This window comes from Phycodurus eques, chromosome 18 (genome assembly GCF_024500275.1).
Source record: "Phycodurus eques isolate BA_2022a chromosome 18, UOR_Pequ_1.1, whole genome shotgun sequence".
Classification (NCBI taxonomy): domain Eukaryota; kingdom Metazoa; phylum Chordata; class Actinopteri; order Syngnathiformes; family Syngnathidae; genus Phycodurus; species Phycodurus eques.
In genome coordinates this window covers 11,250,098-11,270,620 of record NC_084542.1, presented here as the reverse complement: position 1 = coordinate 11,270,620, position 20,523 = coordinate 11,250,098, and the positions used below count along the sequence as shown (strand labels likewise).

The 20,523-nt window shown below is 41.1% G+C and overlaps 1 protein-coding gene across 4 annotated transcripts in view; it reads left to right on the top strand.

The window, feature by feature from the left end:
* fut8b (fucosyltransferase 8b (alpha (1,6) fucosyltransferase)) overlaps window positions 1-20,523 on the top strand; it is a 114,033-nt gene that overhangs the window by 74,228 nt on the left and 19,282 nt on the right. For all 4 annotated transcript variants that reach the window (XM_061704895.1, XM_061704896.1, XM_061704897.1 and 1 more), the window contains exons 5-6: window positions 9,194-9,308; window positions 16,640-16,877. In XM_061704895.1, coding sequence (XP_061560879.1) covers window positions 9,194-9,308; window positions 16,640-16,877 — 353 coding nt within the window. The remainder of the gene's footprint in view (window positions 1-9,193; window positions 9,309-16,639; window positions 16,878-20,523) is intronic.

Genomic DNA, 20,523 nt, shown 5'->3' with positions numbered 1-20,523 from the left:
TATGATTGGTAATGTTACAGTTCTAGAATATGTGCATGCAAATGATAGTGCTATTAGAAAGCTTACTTGAATTACTGTTGAAATAAAGAAGCAAATGTTGTAACAGCTAAACACGAGAATGGTGTTCATGTTTCTGATGCTACGAAATTTGGTTTGCCGAAATCTGCCATCTGTCGGGGGAACGGACCGGTGGGGGTCCGTCGACTCAGCGGGAAGTTCTGGGTCGGCTCTGTACTATTCTTATGAACGAAGATGCAGTAAAGGGTTCATTTATTTCTATATTATTATCTTTTTATCTGAACCCATAAAAAAAAACAAAAAAAAAACAAGGAACAGTAAATATAACTTGGTTCTGGCGCTGGAATTCTATTTCCATTCATTTTAATGGGGAAAAGAATTGCTATGGTTCGTGAAGAGAAATGAAGTTTCCACTGTACTGCTTATCCTGTTCTGGGATGCGAGGAGGTAGAACCTTTCCCAGCTGACTTTGGGCAAAAGGCAGACTCGTCTCTAAACTGGGTGCACTCAATCACAAGGCACGTATAAAGTCAGATTCACACTGACTTGACATTTCACGCAGTCTCTGAGTGGGAACTGAACACAAGCTGCCTGCAAAGAAGTCAGCCAAGTGAACCACTACACCATCAGAAAGAATGTTGTTCCTCAACAAAGAACAAGACATTTTTATCCCAACAATTATCAATTAAATGTCCAAATTTCCCCCCCAAAAAATAGAAACGAAGCAGACCTTGAGGCTTTGCGAAACGTCACATTGAAATGCACAATGCAATTGTAGTAAAATTAAGTTACTACTGCCAACCTGTTTTTTCCCCCCAAAAAATGATTTGGTTACCCGCTAACAGCGTTCACTTTCCATCACTTTGCTGCATGTATACAATTACAGTATTTACACAAACTTCTTTTTAGGTCAACATCTTCCTGTTTACTTTCTCTTTTCAATTCCCACAGCAGCCTATTTAGGAAGCAAACTTGTTTGGCCTGAATTCACTTCATGCTTTAGTACTGAATTGACAGCCATTTTGCCCCCATCTTCCAATGGTCTCCATTGAATGGCTAGATGGATGCTTTCAGACACAACTACACAACACAACACCAATAATCCAAACTTTAAATTCAAAATGATTGGCCAAACTCTTCAGGATAATAAATTGATTCAATCCACCGACTGATCAAGAGTGTTTAATTGTACAATTTCAATGGCTGTCTTCCTTCCATAGCACAGCTAAATGTATTTTACATGTCAATATTAGTATTTAATCTGTACTCATTTTCTATTCATGCGTTCAATGCCGATAAAATATCAATGTGTTCTTACCGTAATGCGCTACGCCCTCAAAATAAACACAACTCTTTATTCACATGTTCAATTGAATGGAATCAAGTAACCTCTGACCAACATTTAAATAGGTCAGGCATTTATACGGCATTACATGCGATACTCACTACTATAGCATAATACAGCGCAGACCACCACCATTGCTAAACATGTCAGTCTGTATTGTACAATTGAAAAAGAATGACGTGCCAGGCAACTCCAGTCCTTTATATGGCTTTAAAAGAATTACACAGCTACACAAAGCAAGCTTTTTTCACCATATCTCTATCTACTGGATATTGTGGGTACTGCCACACTTCCCTTCCGCTATTAAAAAACACAAAGTATTTTTTTCTGTATCAAAATGCCCCAACATCTCTAGAGGCTTAAATTGTATTTTTTGTCATCCTGCGAACTAACAAACACATTAACCAACAATCAAATGACAAACAAATCACAACATATAACATGTCTACAAACACACACAAAGCTCTTACTGCACTTAGTATATATTCATTATCAAAACTAGTCCTGCTATGAATAATCGGTCTCTCCTGTCATCAAGCCGACGTGCTTGAAAGTCACACATCCCTCGCACAAATTAATGAAGTGGAGGAGTGCAATTTGCCATCTTGCACTCCTGCGGGTGGCAAATTGCAATTTGAGCTAAAAGAGTGTCTGCTCATGTTCGCAAAACTATGTATGTGCACGTTTTAATGGAACTAGCATACGCCCGGTCGGCATTCCTACTCTCCCATAGCGCCTGGAAGTAGGACAGACGCAAGTGGATGCTGAGTGGTTGCTAAGAAACAAAGTTCAAAGGTCACAGACTCACCCTGTCTAGATGGCAGACTTCCAATCTGTGGGATGAAGAGAAGCCCGGTGCAATTTATCCAAGTGATTCATTGTAATCCTGCTGAAGTGGCTTATAGAGGCCATTGTTTTAGTCATTGCAGCCTAAGCAGCTTTTCAAAGACTGATTCCTCAAACTTAACACACACACACACACATCAACTAATGTAGACCATCATATACGTTCGCGTTTTAAATCACTGCGAGTGCTACAGGCAAAAGAGCGCTGCAGAAAAAGAACACTAAAATGTTGAACTCCAATTGAAAATGTCTTTATGTACATGAACGTACCTCTACGTACAATAAACCCCGCTATCCGTGATGTATTAGTCCTGAGCACTTCCGCTAATATTATTTTAAAATTTTTAAACTGTGACTCCACCACAAACTACGATCCCCAACCACTTACATAGAATTTCAAACTCATTTTAAAACATTGCCCTTAAAATAATTGGTTTACATATTATTCGATTTCACTTTTTAATGCGTGAAAAACTCTTCAATACTTCTGTTATGTATGTATTAAACTTTTATTAATCCTGGTAAGGCAAATGAGAAGATTCTCATTTGCAATGCCGACCTGACTCATGACAGCAGAGTAAAGCAAAGCAAAATAAATACAAATACACAGATAACATATGATCATTTTGTGTTTATTATATCAGAATAACTATTTCTATAGCAATTTTCAAAAGAAGTTACAGTGCTGTACAAACCACAATAAAACAGAAACAACAACAATTTAAAGATAAATAGTAAAATGAAATATGCATACATAATAAAATCAGCAGTTAATTAAAAGCCAGGCGATAGGGATTCAGTCGGGGTTGGCGAGCTTTTTCTCCATGCTCCCTCTGAGTGCTTTCATTTTGTATTTTTGTTTGACTGGTCTGTTCTCATTCAGTGAACAGCTGAAAGTGCATCAGAAACTGTCAACTCTCCTTTATTTTTCACTTCACTTCTAAGGCAAATTTATGCTTGCAAGACAAAGCAAAAAAATCGACCAAGCGACTTGAAAGACTCGAAAGTCAAGGTACCACTGCATTACTGTTTTTATGAATATATTGTGTAAATAAATAAATAAATCATCCATTATAAATTAATAATTTTGGCAAACTCAAGTCCTTACTTCAGCTCAGTTTGTAACTGGAGGGATTGTTAATGTTTTCATTATCAATATTTTGAGGCTCTGGTTTAGCTAACTGCTACAGTCATTCGCAGCCAAATTGATGGTGCAAGACACACTGCACTTCAATGATAGCTCACCAGAAAATAGTGGCGTCGGTGTGACACTAGGAATGGCAATGCATGCACAAAAGGAGCATTTTTCTCAAACAAAGCTTATGTTGTAATAACCAACCACGTGCCAAGAAGAATGAGCCCCATTGATTTCCATTGTTGTTCTTTGTGTACTGTCTTGTTCCTAGTTTTTGTTTAATTCATTGGTATATCGCCTTGCATATGACATACCAGTTACATCTCCGATGCTATGCCTACACGCCACATAATGGAAAGCCAGATAAGTTCGATAGCGATCTAAACTGCACTGTATTGTTGCCTTAATGGCGCACATACTGTAGAGACAACTGCATTGAATCACTGTTAGTGCTTAGTGTTCATGATCAGACACTCCATCCATCCATTTTCAATAGCCATATACTGTACGGTGGAACCTCGGTTTGCGAATTTAAAATTCATCCACAAACCAAAACAGTGTTTCTAATTGAAATGAATGGAAATGCTAATTTTAGTACATCCACGCTTTTCTATTTCTGCAAATAATTAATGCTTTCCTTGAAGTGATTGTAGTTTCCTATATTACTGTTTTAAACCATAAAGATACCACAAACTATGATCCCAAAACACTTTGATAGCATTTAAAATGCTTCCAAACTCAGATTCACCCCCAAAACCTCATTCGTTATTCGTATTGACAGTAATGAATGACTAACGAATCACAATCGAATCGTTACAAATCTAGCACACTTGATTGGATGAGCGAATCAGAGGCTGGAGTGTGGGAGCTGGGAGACGGAACTCTGTTCCTGCAGTCTGCCTTCCGCAGCAGTAGTTTGGTTGAGCTGACAACTAGTTTTTTTTTGCCATGGTTATTGACAGCAGTAAACATTTGTTGTCTTAATCTTTGTTATAAGTATTATTATTACAATGGTAGAAATGGTAGGCGAAGACCATTCTCATGTTTAGCTATTATTTCTTCCATAGTAAAGTGAACATTTAAATTTCCACCGTTTTTACAAGCATGTTAAAATGGATGATGAGTCAATGCAGCTCTGTAGTCGAAGGCTGCTCTATTTGTGTTAAAGTAAGCAGTTCTTTATTGGTTTATAATTATCATATGCTAATTTCCGTTAGCCCGTCTACAGCGCTTTGCATTATATGGTAGCATTAAGCTAGCCAAACAGCTTGAAGCAAGCACTCTTGACCTCTGTTTGCTATCTGCCGAACTACGCAAGTACCAGTACTCCAGAAAACATGGTATTATTACATACTTGATGCCAAGGTATCATGGTACTCTTCTAGTACTGGTATACCGTGGGACCCTACTCTATTGCATAAATACGTGTTGTCTTTGCCTATGTCTATGCTGTTGTCAACGTCATTCAGTTGATTCATGATTGTCACCTTTCGTAGCCAGCAAGGTTTGCTTTGACTTCCCACAGTGGCAATCCCTGATGGCTCCCTTGTGCACACTCCTGGAAGGAAAATTCACATCCATTCACGGTCCATGGCTCCAAATTCTAATTGGGACAATGAGTAATGCTGAATCATGGTTGTAAAGAAAGGCAATATCCACAGTGCTCCAGTGTTAAAATAGGACATTTTACCGCTTGTGTGCGAACGCGTCTTTGGATGAGCTACCAAATATCGGAATAAGACCTCTCAGACACACAGGATTTGACTGATTTGGGTCAAAGAAGTGAGTAATAAATTAAGCTTGCATTAAGTGTGTGTTTGAGAGAGTGTGTGTGATGTGTTTGCGTTTGCCCTTAACGGAATACATCAGCGCTTGCGCTCTCGGGCAAGTTTCAAAGAGGATGGCCACGATATTTGACAGCGCGTGACATCTACACACATTTTCTGTCAGAGTCTAGCAGATAGGATTTATCCCAGAAAGAGCTAAACAACCATAACAACATGTTGTCACTCAGCCAGATGCAGATAAAACATTTTGAGGCTTTGTAATATTACATTCACAGACTTTCATCATCACAATATAATTTTAGTTGTGTCCAGTGCCCTGCGGAGCATAGAAATAAACCTGTGTTTCACTGTCTATCTGCTGGGGTTCAAAGAAGGGAATAATACATCTGCAATCTTATTTTATGTTGATTTAATCTGTGTGCTGTTTGGCAACTTCTACGTGTCTGCCCTGGTTTGAAATCAGGAGAGATGAAAAGGGGCCAAGAATAAGATCAAAGACACCGCCGTTCCCATCTTGTGCAAATATTCGCTTCACTTTGCCAGAATCATAAAGACGATATAGTTCAGATGCATGTGCAAGTAGTGGCAATTAACACGGGCATCTTTCCTTACTGTAATTATTTAATTACTGTAGTTCTGTGACCAAGCGTTTAAGTAAGATCACTAGTATCTCAAATCAGTTTTCTCTACTTAAGTTCTAGCCCCCGAATACACCACAAATAAATTTTTGCTCAACACAAAGAAAACAAAATCTGCCAAGGGACGACTCGTATCTTGAAAAAATATCTTAATTTTTTTTTTTATTCTTTTTTTTTTTTTTTTTATAGACAGATGGTTTCAAAATTAAAAAAGTGGGACTGCAAGTTGCTCACAACATATTGAAATTGGCATTCTTTCAGTTAGTGTGTTGAAGCTATTTATATATTTTTTAAAAAGGCACAATCTATTGTATCTGTTTTTACACCGCATGTATTGTTTACGTATCATCCATACATGGTAATTTGATAGTCCACCGATAAAATTATTAACTGAGCTGGTACTACAAGGTGATTCACAGTACACTGCTGGCTGGTGGTTGTTCAGGGGAGTTGTCACACTTTACCTTGCATCGTTGCATAAATATAACATCAAGCAAAAGCCATCTGAAGCATCATTAAACAATACACATCTTTTGAGAATCCTCCCCCCCACTTGAAAGTACTGTGACTGCACACAATGTCAAAAATAATTATATTTACTATGAAATATGACAGGGTACTAAAATACACTGAAACCTCTGAGGACTATTGTACATAACATTGCAACATTCTCAACAGTCATGCTTCATTCATTCATTCATGCAACACTGAAGATTGATTTATTAACGTAATTTCTCATGTATTATTGTCCGATTGACAGGTGAGCCTTTCAGGTTGACTCTGCCTCTTGACTTAAGTGGCAGATTTTAATACCTTCAAAACATTTGACAATGGAAGACTGGAACCATTTACTCGAGTACAGTTGTGCCTTAAGATATGATGTATATTTAATCTGTTCCGTGACCACGCTCATATTTCAAAACACTCTTTTCTCAATCATCTTACCCGATTGAAATTAATGGAAATGTCATTCATCCGTTCCAGCCTCCCAAAAATAAAGATATATTTTTGTAATGTGTTTTTTTAATGAGAAAAATAACACTATAATATTCTACTTTATAAAGCATACAGTAAAGACACAAATAGTAATAAAATTAAGTTTTTGTCACATTTTCTCCTTCAATGCACATTGTGCTGCTCATTCTTGTGTGTCTCTGCCTTGGCCAACTGGGGGGAGTGTAAGACAGACATACAGTACTGGGGACTCAGCTTCTTAGTATTGCAGTAATATGAGTCTTCCTTCGCAGAGAATAAAAAAATATATCCATCCATCCATCCATCCATCCATTGTCTTCCGCTTATCCGAGATCGGGTCGCGGGGGCAGTAGCTTCAGCAGGGAAGCCCAGACTTTGCTCTCCACAGCCACTTCCTCCAGTTCTTCCGAGGGGATCCCGAGGCGTTCCAAGGCAAGCCGAGAGACGTAGTCTCTCCAGCCTATCCTGGGTCGTCCCCGGAACACCTCACCAGGGAGGCGTCCAGGAGGCATCCTAAACAGATGCCCCAGCCACCTCATCTGGCTCCTCTCAATGCGGAGGAGCAGCGGCTACTCTGAGCCCCTCTCGGATGACCGAGCTTCTCACCCTATCTCTAAGGGAGAGCCCGGACACCCTGCGGAGGAAACTCATTTCGGCCGCTTGTATCCGGGATCTTGTTCTATCGGCCGCGACCCACAGCTCGTCACCATAGGTGAGGGTAGGAACGTATATCGACCGGTAAATAGAGAGCTTCGGCTTTCGGCTTAGCTCCTTCTTCACCACAACGGACCGATACAAAGTCTGCATCACTGCAGACGCTGCACCGATACGGCTGTCGTTCTCGCGTTCCATTGTTCCCTCACTCGTGAACAAGACCCCAAGATATTTGAACTCCTCCACTTGGGGAAGGATCTCATCCCGACCTGGAGCACTCCACCCTTTTCCGAGTGAGGACCATGGTCTCAGATTTAGAGGTGCTGATTCTCATCCCAGCCGCTTCACATTCGGCAGTGAACCGCTCCAGTGAGAGTTGGAGGTCACGGCCTGATTAAGCCAACAAAACCACATCATCTGCAAAAAGCAAAGATGCAATACTGAGGCCACCAAACCGGACCCCCTCTACGCCTCGGCTGTGCCTAGAAATTCTGTCCATAAAAGTTTTTAACAGAATCTGTGACAAAGGGAAGCCTTGGCGTAGTCCAACCCTAACTGGAAACGAGTCTGAATTACTGCCGGCAATGCGTACTCTGAACCCGGATGTACAGGGAGCGAACAGCCTGTATCAGGGGGTTCGGTACCCTATACTCCCGAAGCACCCCCCACAGGACTCCCCGAGGGACACGGTCGAATGCCTTCTCCAAGTCCACAAAACACATGTTGACTGGTTGGGCGAATTCCCATGCATCCTCGAGGACCCTGCTGAGGTTGAAGAGCTGGTCCACTGTTCCACGGTCAGGACAAAAACCAAACCGCTCCTCCTGAATCTGAGATTCGGATTCCCGACGGACCCTCCTCTCCAGCACCCCTGAATAGACCTTACCAGGGCGGCTGAGGAATGTGATCCCCCTGTAGTTGGAACACACCCTCCTGTCCCCCTTCTTAAAAATGGGGACCACCACCCCAGTCTGCCAATCCAGAGGCACTGTCCCCGATGTCCACGTGATGTTGCAGAGGCGTGTCAAACAGGACAGCCCCACAACATCCAGAGCCTTTAGGAACTCAGGGCGAATCTCATCCACCCCCGGGGAGCTTTTTAACCACCTAGGTGACCTCAACCCCAGCGATAGGAGAGCCTCAGAGACCCCAGACTCTGCTTCCTCATGGGAAGGCATGTCGGTGGAATTGAGGAGGTCTTCGAAGTATTCTCCCCAACGACTCACAACGTCCCGAGTCGAGGTCAAGCGCGCCCCATCCCCACTATACACAGTGTTGATGGTGCTTCCCCCACCATCGGAGCCAACTCACCACCAGGTGGTGATCAGTTGACAGCTCCGCCCCTCTCTTCACCTGAGTGTCCAAGACATGCTGCCGCAAGTCCAATGACGCGACCACAAAGTCGATCATCGAACGGCGACCTAAGGTGTCCTGGTGCCAATTGCACGTGTGGGACACCCTTATGCTTGAACATGGTGTTCGTTATGGACAATCTGTGATGAGCACAGAAGTCCAATAACAGAACACCACTCTGGTTCTGATTGGGGGGCCGTGTAAAGAATATGTCTGTGATTAGTGTGAAATTATCTTTCTACTGTATTGTGTGTGTTTGATAAACATTGACAAGAGTTAATTGCCTGTTATGCTGCAAATTCATGAAATGATGTTTGCCTGCATGTTTTAACACCAACAACAAAAAACCTGTCTGTGTTACATAAGCTTCTTGAATTTAAAATTACAGGTTTATGGGGAAAACAGGTTTCTTTCAGAGACTAACCAGTTACTATGGTTGCAGGTCCATCATGACAGACCTGTACTACCTCAGCCAAGCAGATGGAGTGGGCGAGTGGAGGGCGAAGGAGGCCAAAGACCTGTCAGATCTGGTTCAGAACAGAATCACCTACTTGCAGGTACTTGGAGGCAATGCATTGTGCTTCTTTCTTCTCTTTCGCTCTGTTCCTTTCTCTCTCTCACCCTTTCTCTCACTTCTCTTCTCGTCTCTGTCGCTCTTTCTCTCTCTCTGTCTCATACACACTCACCCACAAATTCACCCACATCAAATTTGTTATATGTGGCGGAAAACCATGCAAATATTTGTCTTTCGCATAGACTTGCCAAAGCCCTTGTGCATTTTTGGCACCATCTTTCACACCCACCTGTCTCTTTTGCACCATCCGTAACTGTCGGCATCGCTTTCCTACGAGGAGCAGGTGAGAGGTGTGATAACACACTGCCTCGGCACTCGAATGCCTGACTGGTAGGGTGCTTGTTGCTTGTCAGCGCTTTATGAAAACACACACTTACACCCAAAATGCACAGAAATAGCACGTGGGAAACGCACTAAATGACAGCTCATCACTCACAAATTATTATTTTAGATATGTGGTAGCATTGTGCGCTATTGGTTAGCATGTGTAGTTTACACTCAAAAGATGTGGGTTTGAAACTCCATTGGAACATATTTGTCTGGAGTTTGCATGTTCTCCCTGTGCTTGCTTTGGTTTTGCTCCTGTTTCCTCAAACCTTCCTTAAAATGCATGTTAGGTTGATTGAAGACTGTAAATTTCTTATTGCTATGAATGGTTGTTTGTCGATGTGAGCCCTGTGATGGAGTGCCAACTAGGATGCACCCCACCTTCTTAATGAAGAGAAGCAGTTCAATGAAGATTGAAATGTACGGCTGGAATATTAAAATGCTGTGTTTGGATTGAGACAGAGAGGTATTGAATTAACAATATGTGCACTATTGTAGTTGTAATCTATTATACAGAATGGATATTCTTACAATTTTAAGAAATTACACATAATTTTTGTTTGTCCAGAGGTGCAGATGTACCCAGTTATGTGACCAAACACCCTGCATGCAACATGAAAACATTCTTACAGTTTCTGCATTCGAGAATAAGACCTAGCAGATTTTTATATTATACACAGCACTGATTGAACTGCAAAGATGCAAACAAATTTTACAATCCTGTTAAAAATATTGAGTATTTCACAAATTTAAAACACAGCACTTACTGCATTATCTTACATTTGTTTTGTTTCAATAGTTGATCAAGAAAATTACATCAAAGGCCCATCCCCGGTCAATATATATTGTTGTTTTATAGACTGCCTCTTTCTGATTTCATGTTCCTGTCAGCTGTTTGTATTGGGACATAGTGCTGTCAGCCACAAGTTTGTCATTCAAGCAGCCAAGTGGGGCTCCAGCTCAACACAATCCTGAACAGGATAAGCTTTAGAAAATCAATGAATGAATGAATACAGTATTTGTTTCCTGTTCTTTATTAGCTTATGTGGTGCAAACGATTGTGCTCCATGAATTCTGTCTCACAGCAAGTGACATCAGAACAGTTTTGTGGACTTTTTATTCCATACAGTATAAATCAATTGACCAATTATTTGATGAGATAACGGAACAAAAATCATTGGGGGGGAAAAAACTATTCATTTCACTCAACCAATCTTGGGGTGTGGGGGAATGTTAAATCAATGCAACAAATATCACAAGTGTGAATGTACTTTAAATGCTCGGTCATATGTCAAGAGTGCTGTAAACCGAAGACCGCCCCTGCACGTGAGTTTTCCAAATAATTCTTTGGGCTCACCAACGCATAGTTCAGGCTTACAGCTCACCACGCACACATGCTCAGCGGCACAAGGACGGTCACCCCCAGTGGGCACGCCCCCTTTCCTCTGTGGTGGTGCCGCTGTGTTTCAGGTGCCACGCTGCGCCCTGCGGCATTAATGAGTCGGCGCGTTTGATGAAGAGTACCTCGTCAGCCTGGCTGGGCGGAGACAGCCCCACTAACAGCTGCTGTCACCACTGCTGAGGGATCACACCACTCCACCAGCTGCCATCACTAATTTATCACACACACACACACACACACACACACACAGGCGTGCACGCAAACACTCATATACACACACAAACACAGATATGGTTATGCACAGATGGGTTCACCCACGCACACCTGTGCGAGGGTTTTTCCACTTGTGCACAGAGATGCCTCATGTGTGTCTCTTGTTTTAACTGACACACACTAACCTACACACGCCTGCTGTCTCTGCCACCCGCACTATTCTCTCCCCTCATTCCTGATTTAACTAATTCCATGTCTGCCTGCTCCATCTGTCCACTCATACAGTGAACATGGCAGCTCCTTTAGGGAGTCTTCTGTCAGACAAGTTTGGTTTTTTTTGGCCACTTTTGCATTTGGTGCACAGTACAGGTGATAGGACAACTTCGCTCCTTGTCACATCTGCCTGTAAAGCTTGAAGTGTAAGCTTGAAGCTAACATGTAATTCTTTCTTCTTAGTTCTGTTTCTTCAGTTACTCTCAACTGAAATAAATGTTTTTTAAAATGGGAAATTTCACTCATTTGTTTGTTTAAAACAAAAAGTTGGTTCTCCGGAGTACCCGCCCAGCCAATCGAGTGTGAAATTAAACAACCCAGTCAATCTATTGTTATCTCGCTGGCTCTCAAAATGTGCCTGTGAGCGAGCAGCTCTGCACTTCCGCATCACTTGTTACATACACTGCTACTCCCTTATCACTATATAGGGTTTTTTTATATGTTGTACTATATATTTCACTCATCAGTAAAATATTTAAAAAAAATACTTACATATATAATTATAACGTACTGGAAATACACCTGTTGGTAGACCTAGACTAACAATACTCACATACTCGGACTCCAAATGCTCCGATACTACGACACCGATCCGACTTCATACTGAATACCTTCTGGGTAGGAGCAATATCAGCCGTGTGGAGATACTCAAAGATAAACACGGATGACAACACATTTAGCCGCTTGCAAATTATGCTCTGCAAAATGGTTGATGAACTCCCCTCGCGCGGCACTCGAGTTGCGGTGGTGGGCTGTCTTGCAAGTACCAAGTTTCTCGAGCTCCATAGCTGCTAGTGGCTCCGGCCGAGCTAGCAAAAAAAAAAAAGGCCAGTCTGGTACCAGTACCACTAGTGCTACGCGGGCTCCCTTTAGTTGTACACAAAATAATCACCGAAATGACTATTCAAACTGTGCATTATGTTGCAGTGGATTAACCTTTTTTAAGATGCAATATCCATTCAAGAAAGCTCAGTTGTAGTTAACGTTTATGTGAAATATTTTTGCGTTGCAATCTGGAGTGCACCCAGTTAGTAGATCAGCTTCCACATCTATTTGCGTGAGCCGTCTTGTAAGTGTCTGTTTTTGCACATGCAAACAGAAAATCAGTGACTTTGCAAACTGATGAGTGCTGAAAGCGACAACTAATGTGAGACGATATATATTTGCACTTTAAGAAGAATGAATCCGCCTCCATCTGTTCAACTGTGTGAAGAATCTGTCCGAGCTTTGTACCATTGCCGTGTGGGCTGTATGCACGTCTCTTTTAATGTACTTTACATAAGAATAAGAATCACCTTTTATTGTCATGAACACGCATGCATGCATGCACACGAAATTTGTTCTCTGCATTTAACCCATCACAATGAACACATACACACGTTAGTGGAACACACTGGAGCAGTGGGCAGCTGAAACGCCCGGGGAGCATTTCAGGGTATCAGTGTCTTGCCCAAGGACACCATAGCCGTGAGTCCGGGGGATGTTGGCGGATGGTCCAGGGGTCTTGAACCTACGGTGGCAGGCGATGATCTTAACCATTGGGCCACGGCATTACCAGTCTTATAACAAACTAAAATAATCTGTCTGCCAAGTCAAACCCAGCAGGCAGCCTTGGTTAGAGTCCAATATCAAGAAAGTCTGTTGGTTTTATTGTCAAACAAAACAGAGTGACAGCATCCTGGAAGTGTTTTTTGGATCAGGCTTTTAGTTTATAGCCAAACGTCCAGTTTAAGACACTGTAGCAAGCAAAGGTTGAACTCATTTGAAGTCTGAAGTTTTTACAAGAACAAGCATGTTAATTTAAGTGGGCAACCTTTTTAGAGACCACCACAACTATTATAGTTTGTGGCTGTCAAACTAAATCCTGCTGCTAATACGGGCGACATTTTCTAGCCAGCTTGTTAGAATGATGATTGATATCAGCATCATTTATTGGTGCACTACAACCTTGACATACAGTATCTGACAAATTACAAACCTATCATTGTTCAAAATCGTTTTGCCTTTTTGCTGAGATTGCTTATGAATCCAGAAAGACTGGCGGCTGCTGCTTTGCAATGTTTTTGTTATAAAACTTCTAGTAGTTTGCTGGTGCCAATACTAAAAGATTTGCACTACTGACTGGTGTTTTCTTTTTTACTCGGCCTGCCTTCTTTAGGCCTTCAATAGTAATAAGTGAACATTTTGTTTCATGTACAGTTTTTAATGATACAGTTTTTAATAATACACCTTTGTAATGTAACAATACAATACAAACAAGTACGAAATAAAGATGGCATGAATTTCCTTGTCCAAAAATGGTCAAAATTGCATATTCATTATCCTTTTAATTCTTTTTTTTTTTTTCATTAAGGTGCCGAGTACGTGCTTGCGTGGGTTTTCCCTATGCACTCCGGCTTCCTCCCACATTCCAATAACATACACGTGAGCTTAATTGAAGAGTCTAAATTAAAATAATGTGAGTGGGAATGGTTATTTGCTGATACGTTACCTGTGATTACATGATGTCAGTCGGTATAGAAAATAGATGGTACGGATCGCCTAATAAGTACCTCTTAAATATTATTTTAATTTTAGGTGTCAAAAAAGTAAAGTTTATTTTAGATCTTGATTTAAAGAATAATCTCCCCCACTCCCCTCAGTAATCGTTTGAATTCTTAAACATGAAACGCTTAAGACAACAAAGAACAACTGTTGGGAAGACAGTCGAGCCAAAGTCCCAGCTAAACATAGTCGCAATCAATGTAAACTCCACATAAAGCTGAACAAATAATGATCTTGTGTGTAATAATTCTGATATATTTTGTGAACCATTCCACCCCTAGTATGGTGTATTTCATTTTGTGCAAAAAGCAATTCAATTCACTTTACAATCTCAATGAATACATGAGCTTTGTTTCTCATATGCAGTTCCCTTCCACCATTTCCTGCCTAAACAACATCAAGTGCTTTACATAAAGTGAATCACTGTGCAGCTGCGTCCGTGTTTCGCCACACGGTTTAAACAGTCTCGTAAGTGAGATTACAGCACAGTATGCAGAGGACGCCTGCAGAAACGCGCCACCTGTTATTCTTTAACCGTAAGCTTTAGCATTATTCCACCTTCGTACCAAGTACACCCCGGTGGTGTGAACGCGCATATCATGGCTTGCTCTCCAAGGTCAGTTGAGCATCTAAGATGGAAAAAAAGAAAAAGCTTCACAAACACTCCTTGTGAGTCTGCTACTGTACTGTATTTCATTTGTATGCAAGTCCTTCACACTGTGAATGAATGCATCTCCACGTGATTCAAAGTCAATCCGGCACACAGGAGGAGCGTTCTGTATTTCCTTCCCTTTTGTCGCTGCCCCCTACTCTACTTTCAACCTCGTCCCACTCCTCCTCTTCCTCATCTGCTACTAAATGCGAGTGGAATACTGTGAACCCTCCACAGCTGCAGCAACCCTAATGAGGAAAACACTCCCATCAGCCATATAATTGCTGTTTTGGAAGCTGGTTGGCACAGGGATTGTCGATTTGCTCTGTATCACAACCTCGCGACTCTGCTACAAAACAGCCTGTGTCACTCTGCCGGGTTGCTTTTTATCTTTTTCCCTCTGCTGCTTTCTATATGTCGTTGTTTTTTTCCCCCCTTAGTGTCATTTGGTATTCTACACGTAACACGTTTTATCGTAGGAAAGCTACCGGTAATTCATGAGATGAGAAGGAAAAGTATGTTTGAGTGAGGCAAGGGAAAAAGAAGTCTGAGAAACTGATTGAGTGATGGGAAAAGGTGAAATACAGGGGAACAAATAGTGTGAAACCAATTAAAGTCCCTGTAAAGTGTAAATGTCTTCTAAATATGACACACAACAGAGAAGAGTGTTGTTAACAATCCTGCAAAATTTAAATATTACAAAAATATCACCACGTGTATATATAAAATGAGGCTTCAAAGTCGTGAAAAATGAATGGTACTTCGTCCACTTCATCTTTGTTATGCCTACACATAAGTACATGATTGAGCCGTGAAAGTGAATCTGCTTAAAGCCTCCGGTGGCTGGAATATACAGTACTTTACCATGCCACGACAATGAGGCGCTCTAAAGGGGCCACGCCACCGCGGAGGCCCTGTCCCTATGCTGGAGGTCACGGACTTCAGAGAGACTTCATATTATTTATTTCTGTTCATTGTGATGAAATCCCATTTGTTCCCAAAGAACATTCACAACTTTTAAAGTTCAGCCCTATTCATGCATCTCACATTTACATTCGGAAGTGTAAAAAGACATTACCACTGTTAAATGTAAAGAATAAAAAATAACTAACTGAAAATACTGTCTGTGATGCTACATATGGTGTGACTGGGGGTGTAATGTATATTCTTCTTTGTGACAAATGTTGGTCAAATTTTGAATTGTACAGTACATGTTAGTGATGGTCAGCTTTGGCAGTTCCACCGTACTAAGCTAGAAATGACAACAATATAAACAAGAGTAAAGTGTTGGTATTTCTTTTTCGAGCTAGAAATGAAAAAAATATTTTTGTCGGCCTCCATTACCGAGTTAGCCATCTTTCAAGCCCATACAGTAGTTGAACTGCACTACCGGGGTCTATTTTCAGCCACCAAGAAATATGAGCTCATGAGTATTTGTGGAAGCAGACCTGGGTGTGTGTTAGTTGCCCAAAGGGGGGGGGGGGGGGGGGGGGGGGGGGGGGAAGTACTATGCCCTTGTCCATTGTAATAATGGAGTAGAGCAGCAAGGCCTATTGGTGTTGCTAATGATGTTTTTCTTTTTTTATATATATAAATAGGTTCAGCAGCAAAAGAGATCAATGGCACAGAGTGAAAATATGTAATTGTCTTTTGCCATCGAGTGAAAATAATAAATCAGTGTAATTTCATTTACTCTTTAGGCAATAAAGTGTAGGGTAGGATTATCAGAGAGCAGAAGAAGCAAGCCGTGGTTATGAAGATCGTCGTGTAATATGAAATAAAGGTAACAAAGCAAACAAGATCAGTCATAGTGTGTTATTAAAATTCAGGGAGCAGCTGTTTGGGTGAGCCGAGATGAAGGTCAAGCAATAAAATGTATTGAAAACATTGTGTTTTCTTCTAGAACCCCCCGGACTGCAGTAAGGCGAGGAAGCTGGTGTGCAACATTAATAAGGGTTGCGGTTACGGCTGCCAGCTCCATCACGTCGTCTACTGCTTCATGATCGCGTACGGCACTCAACGCACGCTCATCCTAGAGTCCCACAACTGGCGTTACGCCCCTAGTGGCTGGGAGAGCGTCTTCCTTCCTGTCAGTAACAGCTGCACCGACCGCTCTGGTGCCACCACTGGACACTGGTCAGGTACGTCCAAACACTTCCCGCCTCCCTCTAAATGCTAAAGTCACGAGCTGCTCTTACAGTGGATACATATGACTTGTGATGCTCAGATCATTGTGCTAAATTTCATATTTCAAAAAATAATAATAATAATAATCTTTATTTGTTTTTTCGGGATGGGCCGCAGGGGAACCGCTGAAGTTGAACACCCTTGAAGTCGTGCAATTCGGAATTCTGTTCGGGAAAAATACACCGCAAAAGTTGCATAAAACTAGAAAGGTGTCAAGATGTGCCCAAAATGACATTTTGTGGTCTGGTTCTGGTTAGAACGGCTACTTCAACCTCAGTACAACGCAGCAAGAATTTTGAAAATTGGATGAAACTTTTTGTGTCGTGGGAAAAAAATTGCCTTTTTGGGGAATGTTTTACCTGCAGAAAATTGGGTCCAAAAAACACCTTCAAATAAGAATAAAACTTGATTATTTCTCAACATATTTCCTCGACCATTTCATTTCATCTGCTGCTCGGGAACCCCTTCTCCTATTGGCTGACAAGTTCTAGTTAAAGTTAGTCGTACGAGCCGAAAGTCCAACATGTCAACACGCCAAAATTACTGTGACATTTCAAACGGCGTCACTTGCCCTAAAAACTCAACTTGACTAGAGGAAATGCAGCATTATTGATGAGAAAAGCAATGTGGGGAGTAGAATAGTTCATGTACTTCAGCAATAAGTTTTTTTTTTCGGGAATTTATTTTATATGGAGGATATGAGAACCGTTTGAAGTGGTTATTCCATGTTTTTTAGAAAATTCAACAAAGATGGGGGGCCCCTTCTCATGTTGCTACAATAATCTGTACAGTTCAATTGGAAAACAAATCTTTTCGAGAGGGGAATTAAAAATAAACAACTGAGATGATGTGTTTGCCACCACACCCATGTTTTGAAATCCCAACAAACATGAGGCTGAGCAGCTTCCCTGAACAGATTGTGTTCAACCTGAGACTTTCCACCGTATTTTCTTGCTAAATTAAGAGTCTACCAGTATACTCTTTTGTGCTGCTACAGCTAAAAACAAACGGTGTATAAAGTCTCTGGCCAAGCAGAACGATGCAATTCCTGTAAAAGCACTTTGGCAGCTAATGTATGAGCAGGTTGCTGCTCAAAGCTTTCACTGCCAAGAAATCCTGTGACTTGAGCGTCCGGTAAAATAAAAAAAAATAAAAAAAGCGCACACCTTTATGTTGTGAAAAGGGTTTCTCCATCGACTGTGAAGCAAGGCTGCTTCTCATCAAGGATGATGCACAGGTTATTAAATCTGTGCACTACTGAAAGGTTTTCTAGATAGAGTGGCAAAAGGTTAGGACATTGTTACATTATAGGTTCGTCCTGTGCTTCTCCAACACTTAATGGCAAAAGAAAATGTATGGAATTTAAGAGGGATTCCCCTTTTCTCCTTTGTCCCTGCTGCACTCACAGCTACTGTAAGGTGCCCTTGATCATCCCGCCTCCCCATCAATACTGGGAACGCCAGCCACTATTGGTGCGTGCATTGCTTGCCGTGTTCACTGGGTTAAAAACAGTCTTCCTGATATATTTTTTTTAACTCATTCACTGCCAGGCTTTCCCAGTTAACAAGGATATTTGACTTCTAAAGTCGTCCATGGCAGTGAATGTGTTAAAGAAATGTCTCTAGAGAAACAAAAACACAGCCCTTTACAATGTCCCTTGCAGCCAATCTAACTTGTTATGAAGAACCTTGATAGAGTGATTAACTTTCCAGAGTGAGGCCCTTTCAGTCGCTTGGCCTGTTAAACCTTTTCAAAGTCCACCAATAGTAAGGTTAAGTGGAGTTTGTATTCTCGGTAACTTGCTCTAAGGCTGCATTTCCACGACATAGTGAAACAATTCACATTGCTTTGCTCCCATCCATCCATCCATCCGTCCATTTTCATTACCGCTTATCCTCACTAGGGTCGCGGGCTGCTGGAGCCTATCTCAGCTATCTTCGGGCGGGAGGCAGTGTATACTTTGCTCCCAAGTGGCATAAATTGATATTGGTCACGACAGTGTAAAGGAAAAAAAAGAACACATGGAATCAGATTTAGTCTATCAGATATGGATAAAACTCTGATATAAGTCTGATATGTGCCAATTGGTGGGTTGCATCACGGAAGGCATCCAGCGTTAAAACTGTGCCAAACAAATCACGCAAGTGACTCACTGGCAAACCTAATGGGATAAGCCGAAAGTGGCATACTTGATGTTTTCTCTGCCCAATGTTGTCCCTTAGGAATGATTGTTTACCTGCATGCATAGACAGTCACACTGGACAGAGAAAATGCTTTTAAACAGACAAAATCTTAATTGTGCAATGTTAGACCTGCAGTGGAAATCCAGCTTAAAGTGTAGTCTGAAAGGCAGAATTTCGTAAGAGGAACTGTAATTAGTAGAAAATACAATATATGTTTAGGTTAATCATCGTTTTTGACTCTCCATGCAAAGCCAGAGCTATGATCATGTTGTTTAAAAATGCTACAGTCGGAGAGTAAACATTTATACAGAATATTTGGTCACAATTCTTTATTTGTTATAGTTCTATTATTAGTTTTTAATGAGATGCAGTACTTTATTTTCATTCCGCCAGTGGCAACGTAACCCAAATTTGTATTTAAGCCAGAAAGCACCGTTTTTTAATCACTAACCTATACTACTGCAGTACTAAATTCATGACAAGAGTAAATATGTGCTTGACACTTGTAGAACTATAAATATAAAACAATCAAGTAAAAAAGATCTGAGCCTTCTTCTTGCACTGTGTGACAACGCAGTCAGAAGTATGTAGAGTAGCCAAAAATTGTGTGCTACTGTAGAAAGAGCACTGTTACTTTAAAATATGACTGAATTAAAAGTACAGAGTTGTCCTCCAAAATAATTACTTGGGTATTCATAGGAATATGTAAATTCCAATATTGCCCAACATTATCACATTAAAAAAGCTGACATTGTTAGGCATTCACAGTTGACAGCATATGACCTAGCTTTTCTTTTTCACAGTCCAGCTATTAATTTTCTATACCGGTTATCCTCACTCAGGTCACTGGTGAGAACAAGGTAAGTATACATTTCTGCCATGTTTCACGGAAATAGGTCACTTTGAAAACTTCGGTTCTTTGGTTCACTGCAGAATATGTCTGTGCCATTTCATGTGACTGCCTGGCTCCGTGTGATTGGTCAGATGGAGTCGAACGTCACCAGGAGTTACGTTGGATTGGGGAAAGAGTCGAACAGCGTCTCTCTGATGCACTAAGCAATGATAAATACCTGTAGATGGAAATAAAGGCAGTGAGAGGTTTTAAAGAAAAAAAGTAATGTTACATTAAAACTACTTTGACAAGTACAATTTGTCCCAAAAGAATGTGTAGCTCATTACTACCCACCTCTGACCGTATTACACTTTTATTATTTATTATTATTATTTTATCTATTAAACAAACTAATGCGCTGTTCATCACCTCGAAAACTTGTATGGTGGCACCGCCGTAAACTGAGGACTCCCTGTATTCCCCTTTTTTTGGGGACATTATAAAATCCTGTTTTTTTTCCCCACAGTTGTAAGTTCACTGTATCCCCTGCTTAACAAATGATTTTATTTATTTATTTATTTTTAG